General features: G+C 40.0%; 1 protein-coding gene and 1 pseudogene across 1 annotated transcript in view; one reads left to right on the top strand and one right to left on the bottom strand.

The window, feature by feature from the left end:
• LOC137951834 (protein MRG1-like) overlaps window positions 1–25,468 on the top strand; it is a 41,550-nt gene that overhangs the window by 5,322 nt on the left and 10,760 nt on the right. The window contains exons 4-6 of the mRNA XM_068798774.1: window positions 6,403–6,548; window positions 6,713–6,748; window positions 19,125–19,165. Of these exons, the coding sequence (XP_068654875.1) occupies window positions 6,403–6,548; window positions 6,713–6,748; window positions 19,125–19,165 (223 nt within the window). The remainder of the gene's footprint in view (window positions 1–6,402; window positions 6,549–6,712; window positions 6,749–19,124; window positions 19,166–25,468) is intronic.
• On the bottom strand, window positions 20,271–20,799 carry LOC137952060 (syntaxin-71-like; annotated as a pseudogene).

Raw genomic sequence — 25,468 nt, 5'->3', positions numbered from 1 at the left:
ATAATAGATAAAAATGATCACATCATTTCTGTAGGTTGACTGAGTCAACTCATAAACCTACTCTAATACCATGTTGAATTTATGAAAAAGAGAAAAACTTCATTGACTTGTTGTAATTAGAGTACATGAACCCCTATTTATAATAGAGGAAAGTAGTAGAGTCCAATTACAATTAAACTACCCTTGTCTCAATTATACCCAAACCCTTACACTTAAAGATAAGTCCTAGCATAATTAAATAACTCAACATAAATAGAAGACTCACATAACTTTTTTTTTTTTTTTTTTTTGAGAGAATGGTGTGAATGTATTACTGAAAAAATAAATATATGTACCTTACTGTACAAAGCTTTCCTCCTCAACAAGATGTTGAAGGAAAACACCTAATTTAGCCTGATTATTTGCTAAGTGATTAGCAGATCTAGGAATATAATTCTAACTACATTGTAATCGAGAAATTAAATTACATATATCCTCAAAAAGATCCCAGTGTCGTCAAGGAGGTTTGCAAGACTTCTTACACCAATTGATGACAACTTTCGAATGGCCTTCGACGTAAGGAGGACCTACCAGCCGTTGATAGAAAAGATTTAATCCATTAAATAAACCAGATACTTGGCAATTGTCGAGTCTGTTTCACCAATTGGCCTGGGAAAAGAAAAGAGAAGGTTTCCTTTATTGTCATGGATAATCCCTCCATATCCTGTAGGGCCAGGACAACCTAAAGCGCTTCCATTAAAATTTAATTTGAAATGGCCTACCGGAGGAGGAGACCAAGTTTTCATGGCGGAGGGCGGGGAAGGTGAGACATTGCTGCTACAAGTTGCCAATTTCCTCGTAAGTTTACTCCTTTGAGATTTTTAAATTATTTTCGCATAAGAATCCAGAAGGTAACTTGCCCAACAATTCTGTTGCTTAGAATATTATTTGGAAGAGATTTTCTAGTGAACTTCCTGTTATTCCTTTCATTCCATAGAGCCCAAACGATGTGACCAACGCAGCATGAGATTAATAACTTTCCGAGCTTTGGGAGGTGGGTGTTTGTGACCGGGTGTATAGTAGATGTGAGATTTTGAGAGGGACAATATTGTAGACCAATTTTGCTGATGAGTCTGGTGTTATGGTCCTGGGTTAAGTACCTATGTCTTTCGCTCCTGACAGGCCGATTTTTTGGGTAGTATTGGCTAGGTGCTTAACATTTGGTATCAGAGCTAGGGCTACGTCGTGGGTTCGATTCCCGTGTGCTGTAAGCGGCGTGTGGAGTGTGTAGCCTTGGGCGGAGGGGGTGACCTAGCGGAAGGGACGACCAGAGTGTGTTCCCGCACCATGGGCCATCGCTATAAGCGGAAGGGGCGACCTGAGTGTGTTCCCGCACCTTAGGGCCGTCGCTAGAGTGGGCTGTCGTCAGAAGTGGGCCGTCTCCAGTGTAGGCCGCCGTGGGCGTCAGCCTCGCGACGGTGGGTGTGATGTTATGGTCCTGGGTTAAGTACCTATGTCTTTAGCTTCTGACTAGCCGGTCTTTTGGGTAGTATTGGCTAGGTGCTTAACATCTAATCCAAACATAATGATCATTATCACAATGCAACAAAATATGGTCTGCAGTTTTAGGGGAGGTCTGGCAAAACGGGCACAGGGGATCTAGAACATGCGTTCCCCGACGCATTAACGAATTAGATGTCAGGATTTTGTTATGACATGCTGTCTAGATGAAAAACTTTGCTCTCAGAGGCACGAGTAAAGACCACACAATGGCAGATGGATGACATGATTGAGTAGAGGGGGGAGAGAGAAGAGAATTATAGGCAATTGAAGTAGAAAACACACCTTTGGGACATGGATTCCAGATTAGTATGTTTGGAGCATTTCTAATACAAACAGTCGATAAACTCTTGACGAGATCAGCAACTTCAAGGGCTTCATCATCCGTCAGCGCCCTTCAGAGGTTTGAATTCCACTCACCAGAATTCTGCTCAACCGTAGATATAGCCGCCTCTTTGTTTTTGGCTAGAGAGAAGATTTGACCATGGCTGGTATTGAAACTACTTGGACCCACCCACCAGTTTGTCCAGAATTTTGTCTGGCTATCGGATCCATTGTAACGCTTGACGGCGTTTTTGAAAGCAGGCAGACACAGGAGATAATTTGTTATACCTTCCTCCTTCTGTCCACCATCTAGAAAACTTTTTTGCTTTGGCCGCCACAATGTTCCGCCAAATCAATGACAAGTTCATATTAAATTTCCGGATCCACTTCATAAGCAAAGCGGAATTTGTTGTTGCAGTGTCCCGAATCCCAAGACAACCCTTAACAAGAGGTTTACAAACATCAGCCCATTTCACTAGGCAGTATTTTCTTTTCCCATTTTGCCCACCCCATAAAAATCTTCTTTTTAAGAACTCAATTCTATTTCCGACAGAAGCAGGGCATCGGTACAAAGATAGAAAATAAGACGGTATACCATGGAGACAAGACTTAATAAGAATAAGTTTACAAGCTTTGGACAAAAAATTTCCCCTCCAGGAGGCAAGTCTACCTTCAACATGCTCAATGACTGGGTGCCAAGAAGATTTTGAAGGTAAAACAGGGGAAAGAGGAGGTCCCAAATATGTGCCCGGAGGGGAGGCAAAGAACCGAAGAATCAATATTGAAGCCAAAACTAGATGATTTGTCCCAGCTTACCTTTTGTCCAGAAGACAGCTCAAAAAGGTTGAGTAGAGCTTTCAAGTGGGAGATCTGACTCAAAGTACCTTCTCTGAAGAGAATAATATCATTAGCGTACTGCAATAGCGGAGTATCTTGGTTAGGGTCGTCAAAGACAGGATTAAGCCAACCCGTTCTTTTAGCAAACCGGACCATAGAGGCAAGATGTTCCCCGATGAGAGTGAAGAGGAAAGGGGACAGAGGGTCACCTTGTTTGATTCCTCTTGTAGCTTTGAAGTAACCTCAAGGCTTTTCATTTACCAGAACAGAATATGATGCAATCGAGATACAACTTCTCATCCAAAATTTCCACCGAGTCCCAAAACCCATTCTATCGAAAAGGTAATCAATTAATTTCTAGTTTGCTCTGTCAAAAGCCTCTTCAAAGTCTATTTTTAGGACGAATCTGGGCCGATTTGATTTTTTGAAGGAGTCTAGGAGTTCATGGGCAGCCATGGAGGAGTCCAAAATATTCCTATCACGGATAAAAGCACTTTGACAAGAACTTGTGATTTTGGAGAGGTGGATCCTAAGACGTTTGCAAGCAGATGGGCAATGATTTTATAGTAACTAGTGGTGAGACTGATTGTCTAAAGTCTTGGGGGAAGGTAAGAGGAGGATTTTTTTGGGATTAGAGCAATGAAAGAAGCCCCTACAGCTTTATGGGTGATGTTGACTTGGTAGAAATTTTGGACAAACGCATATACATCTGATTTGATGGTATCCCAAAATTTGCAGTAAAACTCACCATTAAAACCATCCGGCCCAGGAGCTTTGTCTTTTGGAAGCCCCCAGGCTGCCAAATCGATTTCTTCTGTGCTGAAAGGCTTTTCTAGATCAAACGTCTCTAACGAAGAGACTCGCAAATAGTCGTGCCGAGGCAATTTGGCCGATTAAAGCGCTCTTCTGAATACATCTCAGAGAAAAACTTCACAAGAATATTAGAGATGGTGGGGCTATCCATGATCACTTGGTCTTCGTGACAGAGGGAAGTGATATGTTAACCTCCTCCTAGCAGAGGCAATAACATGGAAAAACTTCGTATTTCCATTCCCCTTGGCCATCTAATGAAATCTAGCCCGTTGTTTCCAACGGACAATTTCACAACGAAGTAGATTTGAAAGGTCTGAATTTAAATGACCTCTAAGAAGTAAATAAGAGGAAGAGATTGACCTTTGTTCTTCGAGTAGGTCGTGCTCCGAGATACGACGACGAACCGAGTCCTTCTGAGAAGCAGCAGCACGATGAGTGATGGACGATAAGCGAATCTTCGCCTTCAGGGCTTTTAATGTAAGGGGAAGCTCCCAGCCCGGGTTGGGATGATGCTCTAGTTCTTGCCACCAGACCGGAAGGGAAGAGTTGAAAACCTCTAGAAAGGTCCAGGAATTTTTGAAACAGAAAGGAGAAAAGGTTGAAATGTCGAGGGATGGTGAGGTGACGTTTGTATTATCATTTTGGTTTTTTGGGATTTCTGAATTTTGACCTAGCGGAGGGGAGGGAATGTCGAGGGACGGTGATGAGATTTTGTGGGGCGGGGAGGTCACGTCTTGGTTGACATTTTGGATTTCTGGGATTTCTAGATTTTGAAAGGGCGAGAGGGTGGGAATATCGAGAGACGGTGATGAGATTTTGAGGGGCGGTGAGGTGACATGTGGATTAGCATTTTGGGTTTCCAGAATTTCTGGATTTGCACGAGGCGGAGTGGTGGGAATGTCGAGGGAAGGTAATGAGGGTTTTTGGGGCGATGAGGTGACGTGTAAGTTAACATTTTGGATTTCCGAGATTTCTGGATTTTCGAGAAAAAAGATTTTTCTTCGGGAGGGTTCCTTGGGTTATTTTCAAGGTTTTGCCCTGAGTTGGCCTGGTTTCCATTGGGCGTGACTCGGGGCAATCTCGAAACCGATTTGACTTAGTATTCGGCGATTCAAAATGCTGAGTTGGGTTCAACTCAGAAGCTTGTGAGTCATGGTTCTTGGAGGGAAGATAGGGCATCTCCCCGAACTCCAGAATGACCCAAGCAGATAGTTCTCTGGAATGGAGTTCAATGAGATGTGAACCACTTACATGAATTTTTGGCTTAATGAAATTTTTTTCCACAAGCTGTTCTGTAGATTTTTCTTCAGCCCAGGCGAGCTCTCCATAGATGTTAGCCAGGCTGTCCAGAGTATGTCGACATTAGAGCTCCGGTGGAATGCCTCGAGCAATAACCCATTGTCCGACCATGGTGAGGCCAGTAGTCCAACGAGTCATACGCAAAATTGGGGATTCAGTCTCATTTTTTAAACAGAACAACGCATCTTTGTCTTCTTGCGTTTTGGGAACCAACAACCAAAGTTTGGCTTGAATGTGCATGATGTCCAAAGGCCTCCGGAGTTTTTCTCTAATCCAGTCCTCAATCTGATTTGCAGTGTTGAAATCTGGGTGGGCTGTGATGATTTCCGCCGTGATAGGTGCTTCTTTCCATCTTTTAGGGTTTGACCGGGAAGAAATAGAGAGATGTGGTTCTTGTGTTGATTAAATTTTGAGGTTGGGAGGGGCGGAAGTATTTTGTTTGTTCTTGGGCTATTTAGAGATTTTCGTGGTTGGGGATTCGGCAATGCGTTTTCCTGTGGGGAACAGTTGGTTGGGATGGGAACTGTGTTTTTCGAGGACGGTGCGGAGGGGTTTGTGGCAGTGGGAATTTTTTTGAGGAGCGCCTTTTCCTGGAGGGTGATATCAATGGGTGTGGTATCGGATTTTTGTTGTTGAGGGAGAGCGGAGAGTTTGATTGTTTCCGTTTTCTGAGAGAGTTGAAAAATCAAGCTCCGGAAGTTCTTCCAACCCATACCAGATTGGGGGTTTTGGGGGAGGAAGATCATCCCCATGATTGTATTTCCCCTTCTTTGTGTGATGGAACATTCCAGCTTTCCTCCATGATATTGTGTGTGCATCTGGAATTCCATCTCTCTAGTGAAGAGAGATCTTCCATGGCTTCTTCCCATCTTGCTGCTACATACGCTTTCTAGTAATATTCCGAAAGCTTCCACCGCTTGTTGGGTATGGAGATGAAAGACTTTTTTGATCCCGAACTAGATGTGATGCGGAGAAAAGATCCGTTTCTATTTGTTTATGTTTGGATGGAGATACATCCTTTGCCATTTTTGAATTGCATCTCCTCCTGATTCTCCATTCTGATCCTTCTTCTTGAAGTTCGGCTGGCGACCGTTTGCCATCTTGACTCGTTTTCTATGGTCTTCGAGTGGGGGGACCTTTGCTGTCGGTGCAGACTGTTTCTGCTGCTGCTGCTGCAGTGGATCGGTTCGCTCCAACGCTCTGAGCTCCTCTCTACTTGAAGAGATGGGCCAGAATGGGGGTTTGTGGGTGGGGGTGGATTTCGGAGGGGTCCCAAAGGGGGGGGGTCATGGTTTCGCTCATCTCACAATCCTCACTGTTGGGAGACCCAAGACTTGGCCAATTCATCTGAGATACATGACTAACATAACTAAAACACCTTTAAACTGAAACTCTTCTGTGAGACCTGCTTGCATAATAATTTTGGCTCTGTAAGACTTCTTATTGAAAGAGTCATTTATGACTCTTCCATATTTGCTCTTCAACACATATAATGTGCAATGGAGTAGTCTTTCCTCTTTTCTGGCTTAAATGCATGTAAAGAACATCAGGAAGGTTTCTTACATTCTATAAATTTTTTGCAATTAACAGCTGGGATGAATGGGTTCCTATGGATCGGTTGTTAAAATACACGGAGGAGAATGTAAAGAAGCAGCAGGCTCTAATGAAAAATCAGAGTCTCGACAAGACTGCCAAGTCAGGGCGCTCAGCACTTATTAAGCCAAAAAGCTCTAATGGTTTGATTTCTCTCAACTATCCTTTGTATTGTTAGAACTTACCTTCTTCTCTATCTATATATATTACTATTACTGTTTTAAAAGTGATTAATCTATATGTTTGTTTACTTTTTATGTAAACCAGTGAAAGTCAATTTAGTTTGATTTTTCTTGGACATTTACAGATACAAAAGCAGATAAAGAAGACCTTAAGAATCACGGTGAGTGCTATCTTTCTTTTCTTTTGAGTTTTCCTCCCCCTGGGGGAGAAACCTAGGTCTTGTGGTTGAAATTATCTGCATTTTTCAGAAATTGCGTTGTTTCTAAATGACGGATGTATAATGTCGGTTGCCAGTTGGATGGTTTTTTAAATTATGAGTACTACAACAAGGTGGTTTTTTTTTGGAATTTGGTAGGGATTGCAAATTGGTTTTATATAGAGGAATAAGGTGCTTTATAGATAGCATTTAGTGTCATTTGAGCAGGAATCTTGTACTAATACCACTGTAAAAAGGGCTGAGCCTAGTCAATTGACCTTAACTGTCAAAGATGAATTGGTCAATATAAAAAGTAGCTTAAGAAGATCCAAGAGAATGAACTGTTAGTTTCATAGTTTTTTTTTCTTTTTCGTTTTCTTTTTGAATATTGGTGTTTTATTAAAAGAGAAATGGACAAATGAGCAGGCTAGATACAAAGGAATGTTGGTTATGTTAAATTTTTAATCTTGTGTCTAAATAGCTTCAAGGATTACTATGGGTCAGATTGGTTTCAGTCATCATGAGTTATCTCATGCACTTTTGTAATTGTAATATAATTTTGTGTAATTGGTGCTTGATGTCCCACATTTGTTTAATGTGACTTTTGGTTAAAAGCACACTGATCATAGTAAAATGAATGAAAACATTATACTATTATGACCTGAATTCAACAGTTAAAAAGTAGCAAGACTATTATATGGGGATATCACATTTTGCCTTTCCTAAAACTTGAGGAAAAATGCAACTAGATGGAATAGAATCACCAAAAGGTCATATCTATGACCACAGCCTTGTGATCTCTATGACGCTGCTCAGTTAATGTTTTTTTCTTGATGATAGAGCAATTAGAGAATTTCTTTGCAAGAAAGGGAGTACAGCAGCTGCCACTCTTACATCCTGACGGTGCAGGCATGACTCTATACATCAGCTTAAAAAATAAGAAACTCAGCAACAGATAACCAAAAGCAGAATGAAAATACAATTAGAATACATAAACTCAACCTAAGCCAGAAATGTTAGTCTTTGATGGCTAGATCTGGGAAGGAAGCCCCTCATTGGCCAAGCAGTCAACTGTCACATTGACACTCCAAGGGGTATGGGCCCAGGTAATGTCAGGAGAATCAACAGCATCAAGGATCTCTTCCATCTGATCAAAGAATCTCTGTGATGAGTTAACCTTGTTCCTAATCCATGTGATAACAACCTGCGATTCTCCTTCCACAGCCAAGGTGCTGAGACCGCAATCCTGGGCAATACAGATTCTGATGAGGAGGCCATGGATTTCTGCAGCTAACAAAATCTGCCATGCGCGTGGGGCTAGTATAGGGAGAGCAAAATTTTCCCTTCAGGGTCCTGATACACTCCCCTAAATCCGGTAGGCCCAGGTTTCCCTTACTGCTGCAACCACAACTAAGTTTAATCTGAACTGGGAGGAAGTGCTTCATGGATTGAAGGTGGGAGGCTATGAAAGCCGCAAGGCGGCCACTTTTGACCTTTCTTTGTAATGAAAGTGTTAGAAAACATTGTAAAGGGTAGTTCGGTAATTTTACACTGTTTAGACCTCCTAGGTGTAGTCTTCTCTTATTCAGTATGTTTGAGAGTTTATGTAGCTCAAGTTTCATATAATTAGGAGGTGTAACGTAGGAGTTATAATGGTTCAAGTGTGTTTAAGGGAGTGAGGGTATTATAGTCTTTGTACCCATCTTTAAGCTATAAGTATGGATTAAGGGTCGACCAGAATCCGAATCACGAGAGTCTTTGCTCTCCTTCTGCTGCGGCCGCCTTTCTTCCTCTCTCTTCTTTCTCCCTTCCTCTTTCTCAATCTGTTTTATTTCATTATTTTGACATGGTATTAGAGCAGTAAGGCCTGGTTACAAACACGTGAAGCTTTCCTCTCTACTCCATTGAAGCCAACCACCTCTCACAAGGGAGAAGCAAGGTTAGATTGCTACTGGTTGTTAAAAATCAAATTTTTTGCTCTCTTTCCCTGCCATAACTCTGGGGTTATTAGTTTTTGCTGCCCTTTGAGCTGCCCAATGATTGGTTAGTGCCCTTAAGGGGTTGTTTCTTGGGATTTTCTCCCATCTACCTGCTGTGCAGACCATTGCTGGGCTCAGCTTGCTTACGTCATCACTGGGTTGGCTGATGTCAGCCCTAAACTTACCTTCAGCTGTGAGGGGTTTAGGATTTTAGGGCAGATTGGTATTTCAATTGAGGAAACCGTAATTCTTCTGAGAAGTGGGGCCACAGTATCTACACAGGCTTTTGTGCTGATTTGTGCTTGTTTATAGTTGATAATTAGTCTTATATGGTTGATTCTGGTGAAATTATCATCCCCTCTAGGGATCATTTAACTTCAGAGGGAAAGAATTCAATCTTGATTACTTATGAAAGGTTGAATGGAAAGAACTATCTAAGTTGGTCAAGTTCATTGCAATTTACATCAAGGCCAATTGGAAGTCAAAATTCATTAGGGATGATCCACTAGTCCCAATTGATGATGATTGGGAAGCAAATGATAGTTAGGTCATGACCTGGCTAATCAACAATATGATTCAAAATTACGAAATCAAATTATGAATTGTGAAATAGCTAAAGGAAATGTGGGTATCTCTAGAAGCATTGTACGTTCATGAGAGCAATTTATCTCGTGTGCATGAGCTGTATATTAGATTGTTTAGTCTCAAATGGGTGATTGTTCAGTTGCAAAGTATTATTGTGAGTTGCTTGGTCCTACAGTAGATACGTGTTTTCCACCCATTTTCTATATATGAAACGGAGACGAGGAAACAACAGGGACAACTGCATGTAGCTAAATTTCTGGATGCTTTGGGACCAGAATTAGATGCATTAAAGCACAACTGCTGGCCTCGGATGAAATTTTGTCCTTGTCTACTGCGTTTAACAAGGTCATGAGAGCTGAAAACACAGTTATATCCAAAGGACACAAGGAGATTAAGCATGTTGACATATCAGCCCTTAATATTGTGGGCAACTTATAACCTGCTAGAGGACATGGTGCATTTATTATGGGCAAAGGTAGAGACAATTCAGGCACTGGAAGAGGTCGAGGTGATACCAGACCTGATAGGAAGTGTGTCCATTGTGATCGGTCGAATCACTTCTTTGACAAGTGTTGGATTAAGTTTGGGAAGCTGACCTGTGAAAAATCTCTTGTCCATGAACATATAGAACCATATACTAGACCCATTTTGAATATTGTGCTGGGTGCACCTGATGAGATGCAGCAGCTAGCTTAGCACATGGTACAATTGGTTGTTGCTCCTTCTGTTATAGCATCCGTAGCTCCTCCTTCACTTCCCATTGCCACTTTAGCCAGTTCAAGTACGTCTACTCTACATGTGCGTCCCTTTTCTACTTGGGTTCTGGATTCAGGAGCCACAACTCGTGTTAGGTATGCCTTCCTTGTTTTCTAATTTAAAGAGTCTCCGGATGTCAAGTTTATTACATTAGCTGATGGGTCAATGTAATTAGTTTAGGGAATGGGTACACTAGTCCCTACCCCTTTTATGTCACCATAGAGTGTTACTTGTCCCTAAACTTCCATGTAACTTGTTGTCAGTATGTCAGATTACTAAGTCCATGAACTGCTCAATAACTTTTTATCCACTTACAACTTCTGTTACATGCTCTACATACTGCAATATCCCTACTCTAGTTGCACCTATAGTTAGAATATCCATCTCCAACATAGTTGATTTGGCTATTTCTTGATTTTCCTTCTAGTTTATCTTTCAGTGTGACTCATGTTAATTGGGCAAGCGTCACTGAACTATGTTCCCCTTGAGCAAAACAAGAAGCACAAGTTTATTTGATATTGTTTAATTAGATGTATAAGGACCATGTCCCGTGTCAAGTGTCTTTGGTCATAAGTATTTTCTTTCCTTTATTGATGATTTCAGTAGATGTACTTTAGTATATTTCCTATGGAGAGATCTGAAGTATTTACTGTATTTCAAATTTTTTACAATAAAATAAAGACTTAGTGTAATGCATCTTTTCGTGTCATTCACACATTCATATGGCTTAGAGTACATGGATCACAAGTTTGATATGTTTTGCCAAAATCATGGAATTATTCATTAGTCTTCTTGTGTGTTCACTCAAAAGAATGTGATAGCTGAATGTAAAAATCATCACTTGTTGGAAGTTGTTTGCACTATGCTTCTTAGTATGAATCTTCCCAAACGGTATTGGGGTGATGCAGTCCTGACTGCATGTTTTCTTATTAACAGAATGCCATCTTTGGTCTTTGGTGGAAAAATTTCCATCTAACTGCTCATGCCCTAAGTTTCTCTATATGCCTTGACTCCACTAGTGTTTGGGTGTGTATGTTTTGCATGTGTTTGGTTCGACCACTGATAAGTTGTCTCCCGATGTTATGAAGTGTGTTTTCGTAGGATAATCTCGTACATAGAAGGGATACAAGCGTTTTTGTCCTTCCACTAGGAACAAGTTTGTATCCGTTGATGTGACTTTCTTTGAAATCTTTCCTTCTTTCCTACTGATGTCAGAGTTACTTCTCCTTCTCCACATTTGGAAGTTGTTGCTCCTATAGAGGATAGTCCTACCCACTCACTAGTTGGTACTGTTGAAAAACCACTACAGGTGTATCGTAGAAGATACACTCTCACGCGCCCGACACTAGCTTTCTCTCTCTCGCTGAATCCAAAATCTTCCTCTTTTGTTGATCTTGAGGTAAGTGACTTGGACCTTCCTATAACTCTTCGAAAAGGTGTATATAAGTCTACTGGACACCCATTTGTCTCATTTGACTCTTGCCTTACCAATACAAAAAATTTGCCTTGTCCTTGTCTTCGTGCATTGTTCCTTCTTTTGTGTTGGAGGCCCTGTTATCCCCTCAGTGGAAAGAAGCTATGAATTCTGAAATGAATGCATTATGTGATAGAGGAACATGGGTGTTATATGAATGACCCTCTGAAGCTATTTTTGTTGGTTGACGCTGGGTATACACCATCAAATACTGGGCAAGTGGTTCAATTGAACGATATAAGGACCTACTGGTAGCGAAAGGGTATACACAAACATATGGCATGGATGTATTTGAGACTGTTAAGGATAGTCCCACATACATTAGTGAGTATAAAGATCGTGCATTTATTAGTTGACAGAAGAGGTTTCCTAAGTGGCCAGTCATTTTAGGATAAGGCTTACAACCCAATTTAACATGGTATCAGAGCAAGGTTTTCATATGTGGGCATCCACCCAAATTATCCACATGCCACCACGTGAGGGCCTCTACCCAAATTATCCACGTGCCACCACGTGAGGGCCTCTACCCAAATTATCCACGTGCCACCACGTGAGGGGGAGTGTTAAGGGTAGTCCCACATACATTAGTGAGTATAAAGATCGTGCATTTATTAGTTGATAGAAGAGGTTTCCTAAGTGGCTAGTCATTTTAGGATAAGGCCTTCGACCCAATTTAACAGAGACTTTTTCACTTGTGGCTCGTTGATCTTCGGTACACATTCTTGTTTCCATTATTGTTAACCAAGATTGACCATTGTTTCAGTTTGAGATAAAAAATGCTTTTTTGGATGGTGATATCAATGAAGAGGTGTATATGGAGCAACCTCCTAGGTATGCTGCTTAGAGGGAGATTCAAAAAGCATGCCGACTCAAACATGCAATCTATAGACTTAGAGTCCGAGGACACGGTATGAAAATTTCAGCCAAGTGGTTATGTTTTATGGATTCACTGTGACCATTCTCTATTTACAAGGAAGAGATCATTTGGTGTTGTTGTCTTGCTAGTGTATGTGGATGATATCATTCTGTCTAGAAGAGATAGAAAGGAGAAGTACTTTCTTGGCATAAAAGTAGCCCAAAGCAAGGCATGACTCGTGTTCACTCAGAGAAAATATATCACTGATATGTTACTGGAGTATGGTATATTAGAAGTGAAACCAGTAGATACACATATGGAAGTTGGTCATGATCTTCATAGGGAGAACAATGATGAACTCATGGATAAGATTGTGTATCGCTGGTTAGTTGGAGATTGATCTATGCTACAGTTACCCATCTTCACATCTCATTCTCAGTCTGTGTGGTCAACCAATTCATGGATCGTCTACTGAAAATACATCTTGAAGCTGCTTAGAGAATATTAAGATATCTAATGGGCTCTCGTGGAATGAGGCTATTCTTTAAACCTCATGATCACCTTTAAGATAGAGGTGTACATACTATGTAGGGTCTAGACTGTATAGGAAGTCAACTACTGGCTACTGTGTGTTCTTGTGTGGAAACTTAATAAGTTGGAGAAGTAAGAAACAAAATGTGGTGGCCTGTTCTACTGCTGAAGTTGATCATAGAGCTATAACACATATAGTTTGTGAATTGATGTGGGTGAGATTAGTTATACAAGAGTTGAATCCATAGAGGAATGGACCCATGACTATGTACTGTGACAATCAAACAACTATTTTCGTTGCTGGAAATCCAATTTTTCACAAAAGAACCAAGCATATAGACGTGGATTGTCATTTTGTTAGAGATGCAGTTATGAATAAGGATGTGAGCACTCCCTATATTCGATCCGGTGACTAGATTGTTGATATGTTTACCAAGGCATTGGGAAAACATGAGTTTGGGAGCTTGTGTAATGAGTTGTAGCTTATGGATATTTTTGCTCCAGCTTGAGGGGGAGTGTTAGAAAAATTGTAAAGGGTAGTTCGGTAATTTTTCAATGTCTACACCTCCTAAGTATAGTCTTATCTTATTCAGTATGTTCGAGAGTTTATATAACTCAAGTTTCATGTAATTATGAGGTGTAATGTAGGAGTTACAAGGGTTCTAGTGAGTTTAAGTACGTTAGGGTATTATAGTCTTTACCTATATTTAAGCTATAAGTATGGATTAGGGGTCAACTAGAACCCGAATCACGAGAGTCTTTGCTCTCTTGCTGCTGCCCCCTTTCTTCCTCTCTCATAATTTTCTTTATTTCATTATTTTGACAGAAAGTACTGGTAAACTGCCCAAAATCCTCCCATGAGAGGGTGAGACGTGTAATGTTTTTCCATGACTTTGTGGGGCAGGGGGGGGGGGGGGGGTCCGCCAGATTGGTCTTCCATATAGTTTTACCATATTTGGGAGGAGGAAGGTGGACATTCTGCCAGATGAAATCACTAAAGGAACCTGGAAAACATGTACTCATATTAAAGAATTGCAGCAGCTAACTTTCACACCGGTGCAAATGAAAAAACACTGCAACAAAAGGTGGTTGACAGTTTCCTCCAACCCTCCACAAACCCACAAAGAGTGTTGACTTGTGTAGGTTGTTGTAAGATTCTTAAGTGCACTTCAAGCTAGAAAGGTCACTTTGGGCGCTCCCAGTAGCTGCCAAGCCAATCAAGCAGAATTATTTGGTTGAGAGCAAGAGTACCATCTGTTGCTGAGGCAAGATGCCACTGATAAGAAATCATTCTTCTCCTTTTTTATTTATTTTATTTTTTAGCAAACAATTTTTTTTCCATATAAAAAAAAAAAGAAATCAGTCTTCTCTCATTTCTGAACGACGAGATGCTCCTCACAACCTCTGATGTATTGCCCTTTAGAGTGCTCAGCAAGTCATAGCTTCTTAATTCCGAAGATTCCTACACAAAGCAAGTTCCCAATCTGCTCCCATGCAAACCGAGCCCACCTTCAACTGCTTGTTTCTGGCCAAAGCAAAGAGCGTAGGGTAAGTTTCAGCCAAAGGAGCTTCCCCCACCCTAACTTACCAGATTGTCAGTTCTAGCTCTGAATCTAATACCCACTTGGAAGTTTGCCAACAACTTCAGAATTTTTTTCCAATAGGGGAGGTTCACTGAATGGAAGTGAGTGAAAGAAACCAACCAGATCTCTCATACCTGTATGTTGCCACCATAGGATTTGTCCCAATTGCATTCTTCTCTGTGCAATACCTCCATAGCCACTTTGCAAGAATAGCCTCATTCATGTTTTTTACCTTCTTATCACTAAACCCACCCTTGATCTTGGCATGCACACATCATCCCACTTTGTCAGGTCATATTTAAAAGCATTTGCAGATCCTCTCCATAAGAAACGTCTCTTAACTGCTTCAATTTTCTTTAACAATGCTGTTTGGAAACTTAAGGAGAGAGAGGGATAGTGTAGGATAAGTCTGGTTTGGGTGACTTGATTAATGTGAGACAGCCAGCCTTCGGAAGGTGCCTTCCTTTCCAAGTGGAGAGGCGAGGTCAAGCTTCTCAAGGATAGGGGCCCAAAGGCTGGTTGCTTGAAAGAGAGAGGGAGACCAAGGTACTAGGCCAGTAATTGAGATACTTGGCAGCCTAGCAGGTCAACATCATCTTAAACTCTTCATGAGGAACATGGATCCCATAAATGGCCGATTCATTCTAATACCCGTCATGATTTTGTATATGGAAAGAATGGCTTTGAGGTTTCGAATGTTAGGAATTAGACGCCCTAATTCCAAACTAATGAGAGCAATAATAATAAACGCGGAAGAAATAAAAAACAAACACGAGAACAAACAAGATTTATATAGGTTCGCCTCAAGGTGAGACTACGTCTTGTTTTTTGCCGTTGCAGTAATCCACTATGAAGATGAAACGATTTACAAGAGAAATTGCACACACTTTTTTCTCTAACCTCTCTCGGCCGCAACTGGTGATGCTCCGATGATAATACTTTGGTTGATAAAACCCTAACAATGATGCCCCCAAATATAAAGAGAAAATTAGGGCAACCGGATTACAAGTGTGAAATCCCCAAACTACCCTTAATGAAACAATAATCAATATATCGTGGATTTGGCGGGGGCAGAGCCCCCACACCCTCGGGGATGGGGGCTCCCCGCCCCCCTTCCAACCCCCACGACAAGCTTACCACGAATGTCGACCTATGTACCGACTCAGCGTAAGACATTGATTAGGCTCCACAACTTAACACTAACTAAAACTAAGCGTATCATTGGCGAATGGGAGGATGGGAATATCAAGTTCCGGGTTGTCATGGATCTTGTTCAGCCAATTGAAATCCCTAGAAGCAATTATTAGTCTTGAAAGTGCTTCATTCACTAAGTTGAATAGCATTCTCAAAATGTCCCTCGAACCTTTGAAGTATCCATTTGCCACCTCATTTATGAGGATCGAGAACATTGCTAACGAAATGCAGTTCGTATGCATGTCATTCATCTTCTCCCAAAACCCATCCTTAACATAATGAAATCCATGAAATTCCAGCTCATGCAATCAAACTTTTTCTCTAGAGCAATCATTATGAGCACTCTTTGAAGTTTGTGCTTATGAAAGAAATTCACCATGTCATGAGCCACAAGAGGCACATTCAAGATTTGCTGCCCCTTAATGAAAGTGCATTGGCTGGGGTTAATAACGGTGAACACAACTTAGTCGGTCAGCTGGAACCTTTGCATGCATTGTAAGGAGACTAGTTGGCTTGACATTTGACGAGGTTTACGCTCGACATGTTTTTGGAACAAGAACAATGAAAGGAAGCTCCAATTGCTTTACCTGTGGTATGCCCTTATCATAGAATTCCAAGAAATGTGCCTCTGAATCACTCTTGAGGAAGTGTCACCCAGTCTTTAAGAATACCACATTAAATCTGTTGGGTCCTAGGGCTTTATCCAAGGAAAGGGAAGTGATCACTTCTCGGTTTCCTCAAGGGAAAAGGACTTTTAGATTAACACTATCCGTTTGAGACAATCTTTGGAAAGACAAGGATCTAGGGGATGACTGAATAATGACATCTTGTTTATAAAGACCTGTGAAAAACCTCACAAACTCGTTAGCAATGGTGTTCTTATCTAGATTCACTTTTCAGTTTATTGTGAGGGAAGCGATTTTATTAGACCACCAGTGAGAACAGGTGTTGGCATGGAAAAATTTTGTGTTGTTAATCCCCTCCTTGAGCCTTTTAAAAAGGGCTCGCTACTTTCAATAAATACACTTGTAAAAATGTATAGTTAAGAAGAAAGAGAAAGAAGAGAAAAGAAAGGCACGAGAGAGAGAGAGGAAGAGAATGTGGCAGTTCTGTCACTTGTAGAGAGGTCACATCAACCTCCTGTATTAAATATCACTTAAGTGTAAAATAAGATACATGGATAGAAATACCCCCTAAGTCAACTCTTTATCTCCCCGATTACATGACATAAAAAACTGAAAATTGAACATAAAAAAACTGAAAATTGAACCATATAATTTCCATGCAAAGCTAATTTTTTCCTACTCTTGAGGGATAATACAAGGAAGGTAAAATGACTAAAATACCCTTTACATATAGTTCAAAAACATTCATGAAAAGAAAGAGATTAAAGTTGGGTTCTAAAAGAGTTTAGAGAGATGACCTCATCAGAGCTAAGATCATGGGCTTTAGCAATTTAATCCAGTTCATGGATATGGAAGAGGGTTTGCCAAGATGGACCTTCACTCACTACGTAATGAGCTCCTTCAAGAGTTTCAATTTCCTAGAGATTTTGAAGCCTTGATTTCCCTCCACCAAGAGATTGGCCCAGCAATCCTCAAGTTTTTGGACAAAGCTGTCAACTTGGAGCCAATAGCTATTGAATTGAAAGGGGCGAGGGCCCTACCTTTCGGGGGTAGAAGTTTAATATAATCAACAGATGGTTTGAGGTGGGTCTTGGGTGTGAGGAGTCCGACACTTTTGGGAAGCTAAGAAGCCAATCTATAGAAGCAAGAAATCTGTCCAACTTCACAAAATTGGTAGAATTTTATCATTAGTAGGTAATTGCACATCCTCTAAGGGGAATCTCTTGGAGCCCACAATTATCAATAAAATTATTAAAGTCATCCATGGCAGGGTGATATTCTTGGCAGCCAAAATCTAATAAAATCAGAAAAGATAAACTAAAGTTAAAATTGAAAATTTAAATTCAAAATTGATAAGATAACTATCTGATCAAATCCAATAAAATCAGGAAAGATAAAAATAAAAATAATTTCAACCATAAATGGTGGGTCCATTGGGGCCCGATGGGCATACTGGTGGCCCCACCAGTGGCTAGTTATTTTGGGGTGGAATCGGACTCAATCTTAATAGTGTTAAGAAGTGTTATTGGTTTATATGGTTGAGCAATAAGCCTTTCCAGCCTTGCTTTATAAAGCATTCTTCATGAGGAGGTTGGGTTCCATCCGAAAAGCCATTGAAGATGTGATTTCAGCCTAAAGTGAATCACTTTGGTGCATTCATGCATCCGTCATCCCTAGAATTTTCCATCATCCCATCAATTTCCATCAGTTTCATCCCATTCTATCCATTTGTCCATAGAATTTTTTTTATAAAAAATATTAGTACAATAGGAGATTTCCTGTATAATTTGGAATTGTCATTTTTAATGCAGGAACTGCAAGTAGAAATGAAACTATTACTGGGTTTGAACTCCTTTGAGTCGACTTGGCCTGGGTTACTGGGTTTGAACTCTTTATTATTATAATTATTATTTTTTAATTTATTTATTTATTTATTTTTCTATGGAAGAGGAAGTCTTCACGTTCTTAGGTAATTAAGAACTGGTCAACAGGCTACCTTTTACCTTGAATTTTAGTGGTTTATAGATAACAACTGTTTGACAGGCTACCTATTACCTTGAACTTTGGGCGTTTATAGATTTTGAGGTCTCAACCCTCAAAGGTGTTTGAGGTGTCTTAGGGCTGTGCATGTGTATTTGCTAATATTCTAAGCTTAACATATGTCCCATGCCCAAAAGATAAAAAACATGTTTTTTTTGTTTGTTTCTGTTTTAATGTAACTGCTCACCAAATGCAAAAACATCTGTTCCTCTTTGAACATGTCGAAAAAGTTTTTATTGAGAATGAAGAGGAGCTAATTATAAGTATGCCATCTTCTATCCAATGTTGTTTGAGTCTACTTATTTGTGCTTAGGGATGGCTTTGTTAGCAGGTTACCATTACTGAAGCATCTTATAGTAGCGTAGTGATCAAATGAAACTATGGGGTATTTGGTGAAGGGGAGGAATGCCGATAACTGGAGTGTCTTCTTGTGTACAAAATTTAGATCTTTTCAAAAGGAGTTTCTTAGTGAAAAGACTTTGATAAATTTTTAATTCTCTTTAGCTATATACCAATTTGCTTACTTAGTGAATTGTTGAGATCTAGTTGTGTAAGATTTGGGTCTTTAGTTAGTATTTTACTGAATTTCATTGTTAGGAATAATCAGTAATGCGTGTATGCTGCTCCTTGAGTTTTCTTGTAGTTTTGCTAGGTTTCAAGTTCAAAGTAAGATGGACCTTACTGGCATGCTTCATGCTTTTATTTATGGCTTGCAGGAGGCAGAGGCAAGAAGAGAAGGAGTGAATCAGGGGTGGAGGTATGTTATAAATTATGAGACATTGACCTTGTATGTAATTTAAAACTTTTAACTTTTTGCTTCTAGACCTCTGATTATTACTTATTTTCTTTACTATGTAAAGAAAATAACTGTTGTTTCTTGTTGGAATATATGATGTAATTAGGGTGGCACTGATATAATTAGTTTTCGGTTTCTGTCTCTTCTTCACTCTTATCAGGGTGAAGAGTATACTTGTAATATTGGTAGTTATGATATCTATAAATATACCTTATGGGGGAGGGTTTGGATCGAGTCCATAACCTTTTATTCCTCTATTTTCTTTCAATGTCTTTTTCTCCATGACCTAAACCATGGAGTCCTGAAAATCAACATGGTATCAGAGCTTTGATTTTCAAGACTCACATCTATGGTGTTCTAGAAAAAAAAAAACCATTTTTATTTTTTCCTTCTTTGCTCGTATTACTTTTTTTTTCATTGTTACTGGAACTACATTTCTGCTAATGCGTATTTCTGGTAACATCTGCCAGAAATTCAATAAAATATTTTTGTTCTGATCATTTGGCATTGTTGTTCTTCCGCTGACGGGAGTTTATCATTGATCAGAAAGTTTCCTTTGTTGTTATTTCGTTGCTGCTTTTCCGGGATATCACTGCTAGTTTTACTTGCTTCTCCGTGGTATTACGGTTGATAATTTGGCAGATGGGAAGTTGCTGGTTTCATCTCGGTTTCTTCATCTTCTCTTGTTTCCTGTTTCTGTTAATTTCGGGAGTTATTTGAGGGAATATTTGCGTTGATGAGATGGGAATTTGCTGCTGCTTATTATCTTCTAATGCTCGTCTGTTTGCTGGCATATTTTTTCCGAAGCATATCTGGTCTTGGTTGGCAGAATATGGTGGCTTGATCGATCAGTATATCGGCTGAATCTGCACGGCTTTCTGCTGGCAATATTTCACGTTGCTATAAATCAGGAACACGCTGTTGTTATTCTGGATATTATTGTGGAAAGTCATAAATTAAAGCTTCTGCTGCGTTGTCCGGTTTCTATTCTGGTTTTCCGCTCTGTTCGGAACCGGAGAAGATGACTCTGTTATGAGACTGCCAAGTCATGTTTCTGTTCATTGGATTATTTACTCCGTCTGAATTTGTTTGACTCTTCCGTTTGTTGATAGAATTTGTCATCAAACCTTCCATCTGAATTTGAGTCAAACTTTATTCCTATGCGAGAACCAGAAGCACCCCAGCCACCAGTTTTCTTGGTTCCAGTGGCAGTGCCATCTGGTATGGACTGAATCCTCTCAAGCAAAGCAAGAACCAAATCATTACGAGCAGCTAGTTCATCTCCAAAAATCCCTTTAACCTTTTTAACCGCCAATCTCTGCAATTTCGGAACCTCCTCCAACAATCGAGCCTTCGTACGTCGAATCTCAGCATTAATAGCTATGGCAGACGCCCAATTTTTCTCCACTGCAGCAGTCTCTGCTTTCTGGAGAGCTGCTTCAATGTCCGCTTCCACAGAAGCATAGAGACGATGCATTAAAACGAGCAAATGCATCGTCGCCTGCAATGTTAAGTTGTCTCTGCTTGTTGACATCATACTTCTCGTACTTCTGCCAGATCGTGTCGACGCAAGTGAGAATATCGATCACACTCATCTTGACGTGTTAAAACACTAATAGCACTACACCTCCAAAAGTAGTAGAAGAAACCGGAAACCTGATTGCCAGTCCTCGGTTCTGCAGCCGCGAATGTTTCCGGCGAGTCCTTTCCAGTGTCGGCAAGTGGGAGAAGAATCACCTTTCGAGCTGTTCGGCGCTGTGGGGGAGAAAGGAGACGCTTTCCGATTTTGCCGATTTTGTTGTTGCCGATGATATCGAGAAATTCTCCTATCATTAAGGAACTTATTGATGATTCCAGACCTGCACACTTATCTATAGATCACTGCATTCCGTTTGTTAGAATCCGAAGCCGCTGTGTTCGGCGCCAAGAAGAGGAAGACGAAGCCATTGTTCATACATTTTTCCTAAGTTAGGAAAAATTTAATTTGGCGCCCGTTCTGCGCCTGACGCAACCCTGACCGGGCGAGAAAACCCAGCAACCCGAGGGCAGTTACTGGTTTTGTTCCTGACCGAGTCAACTCGGACCAACTCGAACCGAGTCAACCCGGTTTGGGTCAAGTCAGTGAGTCGACTAAGTCATGGCCACTTATGTTTTCTGCCTCGGTATACATGTTTGGACCAAAGCTTATACATATTTCTGCCATGACTTGGATATATTGGTCTATTATTTGGCTCGGTTCAACTCGGTTCTTGGTCTCTGGCTGAATTATTATCTTTGATTTCTACTCGGATTTGGTGCAACTTCCTTCTTTACTGATGGACTCGGTGCAGACTATTTCATGTGTCCTTATTATTCTTAAGGACCTCTATTATTAATCAATTATCCGCTCCTATAAAATTGCACATATGGTGCATGTTATTTTGGCATCGACCCATTTCCGCTGCGGCTATTATGTCTTTTGATTGAGACATTATATTACTTACCGGTTATCCGCTACTCTACTACTACACATATGGTGCATGTTATCTGGGCATTGGCCCATTTCCGTTGTTGCTATTGTGTCTATTTGATTGAGACATTATTTCTGAAGAACTCCTCGGTTGCTGGCCTTGGGTTCATTATTTCCTGACTGTTGTTGGCATTGGTTTGTTTGATGCATATTTTGAATTTCTTAGAAAAATAAATCACATGGTGGCCTTAGCATCATATTTTCTCTTTACCCATTACCCATTACCCTTTGGCAGCCTTCTCCTACCATCCTTTATTTGACTCTTACTTACCCTTATTGGCCAACCCGCATTGCTTTGGTTGTCTCTTTATCCATATGGGTGTTTTAAGTCCATTGAGACTTTTTATTGGTACCCGTGGGTCTTTTATCGCCGTCTTGTGAATGACAAGCATTACCCACTTTAGTGATTATTGTCACTATATTCGTTTGAAATCCTTCGAGTTTGGTTTCGACTTATGTTTTATCACCCATTTTTACCTTTTGAGAGTTTGTGTCCAGTTTCCTACTTATCCTTGGGACACCGTGATGGAGGAGATTATTATTACATTTATGTTATTTGGTTCAAGCTAGGATCACTGCCATTACCTCCTAGCTTGAGGGGGGGGGGGGGGGTGTTGGAATATATGATGTAATTAGTTTACGGTTTCTGTCTCTTCTTCACTCTTTTTAGGGTGAAAGGTATACTTGTAATATTGGTAGTTATGATATCTATAAATATACCTTATGGGGGTGGGTTTGGATCAAGTCCATAACCTTTTATTCCTCTGATTTCTTTCAATGTATTTTTCTCCATGACTTAAACCATGGAGTCCCCTTGTATGTAATTTAAAACTTTTAACTTTTTGCTTCTAGACTTCTGATTATTACTTATTTTCTTTACTATGTAAAGAAATTCACAGTTGTTTCTTTTGGTGAATGAAGGCATTATGTGTAGCTTTCTATAAGGTCATGGTTAGTGTTTGTTGAACTAGTTTGTTGTGGATGATTCATTTCCGAACTTGTTGCAGCTAACACCTTTTCTTGGCATGACATCATATTTTATGTTGATCTTCACATAGAACATACAATTGCTACAACTATTGGTATCATTTTTTTTCACTCAAGGGTTGAATTTTAAAGTTTTATGGATTTTAAAAATTACTTGTTATTGTCTAAAGTTTTTTTTTTTTTTAAATGTTGATAATTTTATTTCAAAGAACCAGAAGATACATTAAGGAAGACCTCCCCTAACAACAAGAATTTGAAAAGGGGGGGGGGGGGGGGGGTAAGCTTAACACACAAATCAACAACCGAATTGGCTGATCTAAGTACAAGAAATGGTGGAAACAATATCTAAAATATCAAGAAAAGTCTGCCAGTGACGCCATGGGCAAAAGGATGAGGTGGAGCACCATTCGATGATAACCTTAAAATCTCCCTCCACAATAAGGGGACCATTGAAGCGGTCCTGAAAGATATGCAAGTCGTGAAGGAGATCAGAGAGCTTAGTAGTGGTCGAGTCAGCAATTCCGAGAGGGCCAGAGTGAGAGAGTTTGGCAGTGCCACCCGGATAAAAAATATCCCGCAGAAGAGGCAGAGAGGATCGGGAGTGGTGTTATCGTGCCTAATAAGGTTGTCTGCAGTGAGGATCTTATTGCGGCATACACTCCAGAGAAAAAACTTCACCTTGGGCGGGGCCGAGAGGCGCCAAACAAAAACAGCCAGGTGGGGGGCGGGCGGCCGACACCATCCCATAAGATGGTGGTAGGATGAGGAGACCGAGAATCGCCCGCGATCATCTTTTTGTGGCTTGATTGATAGTCTTGGCAGCGTTATTGTCCGCCCTTAGACGGCGGGCTGGGTTATTGTCTAAAGTAAGTCCAAGGATTTTCAAAATCTTGAGTTACTGAGATAAAAATGAACTTGTATTTATAGAGTTTAGAAAAATAAAAATAGGAAAATATATTGAATTTCTATCTTCTGCATCAAACTTAATAATTTTAGAACTGCAACTAGGAAAAAATTAATATGTTTAAGCATTACAAATATATTTCAAACTTAAGTGAAATAAGGAACTAATTTGAATCCATATGATGTAATTAGTTTACGGTTTCTGTCTCTTCTTCACTCTTTTTAGGGTGAAAGGTATACTTGTAATATTGGTAGTTATGATATCTATAAATATACCTTATGGGGGTGGGTTTGGATCAAGTCCATAACCTTTTATTCCTCTGATTTCTTTCAATGTATTTTTCTCCATGACTTAAACCATGGAGTCCCCTTGTATGTAATTTAAAACTTTTAACTTTTTGCTTCTAGACTTCTGATTATTACTTATTTTCTTTACTATGTAAAGAAATTCACAGTTGTTTCTTTTGGTGAATGAAGGCATTATGTGTAGCTTTCTATAAGGTCATGGTTAGTGTTTGTTGAACTAGTTTGTTGTGGATGATTCATTTCCGAACTTGTTGCAGCTAACACCTTTTCTTGGCATGACATCATATTTTATGTTGATCTTCACATAGAACATACAATTGCTACAACTATTGGTATCATTTTTTTTCACTCAAGGGTTGAATTTTAAAGTTTTATGGATTTTAAAAATTACTTGTTATTGTCTAAAGTTTTTTTTTTTTTTAAATGTTGATAATTTTATTTCAAAGAACCAGAAGATACATTAAGGAAGACCTCCCCTAACAACAAGAATTTGAAAAGGGGGGGGGGGGGGGGGGGGGTAAGCTTAACACACAAATCAACAACCGAATTGGCTGATCTAAGTACAAGAAATGGTGGAAACAATATCCAAAATATCAAGAAAAGTCTGCCAGTGACGCCATGGGCAAAAGGATGAGGTGGAGCACCATTCGATGATGACCTTAAAATCTCCCTCCACAATAAGGGGACCATTGAAGCGGTCCTGAAAGATATGCAAGTCGTGAAGGAGATCAGAGAGCTTAGTAGTGGTCGAGTCAGCAATTCCGAGAGGGCCAGAGTGAGAGAGTTTGGCAGTGCCACCCGGATAAAAAATATCCCGCAGAAGAGGCAGAGAGGATCGGGAGTGGTGTTATCGTGCCTAATAAGGTTGTCTGCAGTGAGGATCTTATTGCGGCATACACTCCAGAGAAAAAACTTCACCTTGGGTGGGGCCGAGAGGCGCCAAACAAAAACAGCCAGGTGGGGGGCGGGCGGCCGACACCATCCCATAAGATGGTGGTAGGATGAGGAGACCGAGAATCGCCCGCGATCATCTTTTTGTGGCTTGATTGATAGTCTTGGCAGCGTTATTGTCCGCCCTTAGACGGCGGGCTGGGTTATTGTCTAAAGTAAGTCCAAGGATTTTCAAAATCTTGAGTTACTGAGATAAAAATGAACTTGTATTTATAGAGTTTAGAAAAATAAAAATAGGAAAATATATTGAATTTCTATCTTCTGCATCAAACTTAATAATTTTAGAACTGCAACTAGGAAAAAATTAATATGTTTAAGCATTACAAATATATTTCAAACTTAAGTGAAATAAGGAACTAATTTGAATCCATAAATAGTTAAAATATTAAATTACATGGATTTCTCGTTAAAAAAAGACATGGATTAAAATCCACAAATTATTAATGTACTTCTCAAGATAATATTTTAAAAAAAACATGATAGTTAGCAATAGGAATAAATAATTTTAAATTATTAAAATATTTTGTGGATTAAATAACTTCAGGTATAGATGTGTTTAAACAGTATCGCTAAAGTTCTTGATTACGTTGTTTTATAAAAAAAATTAA

The sequence above is a fragment of the Aristolochia californica genome, unplaced genomic scaffold (assembly GCF_029961685.1).
Source record: "Aristolochia californica isolate CCGP_79_NKW_82.1479 unplaced genomic scaffold, dmAriCali1.0.hap1 SCAF_15, whole genome shotgun sequence".
Lineage (NCBI taxonomy): Eukaryota > Viridiplantae > Streptophyta > Magnoliopsida > Piperales > Aristolochiaceae > Aristolochia > Aristolochia californica.
Note: the sequence above shows the minus strand (reverse complement) of the source record. Positions and strands in the feature narration are given on the sequence as shown.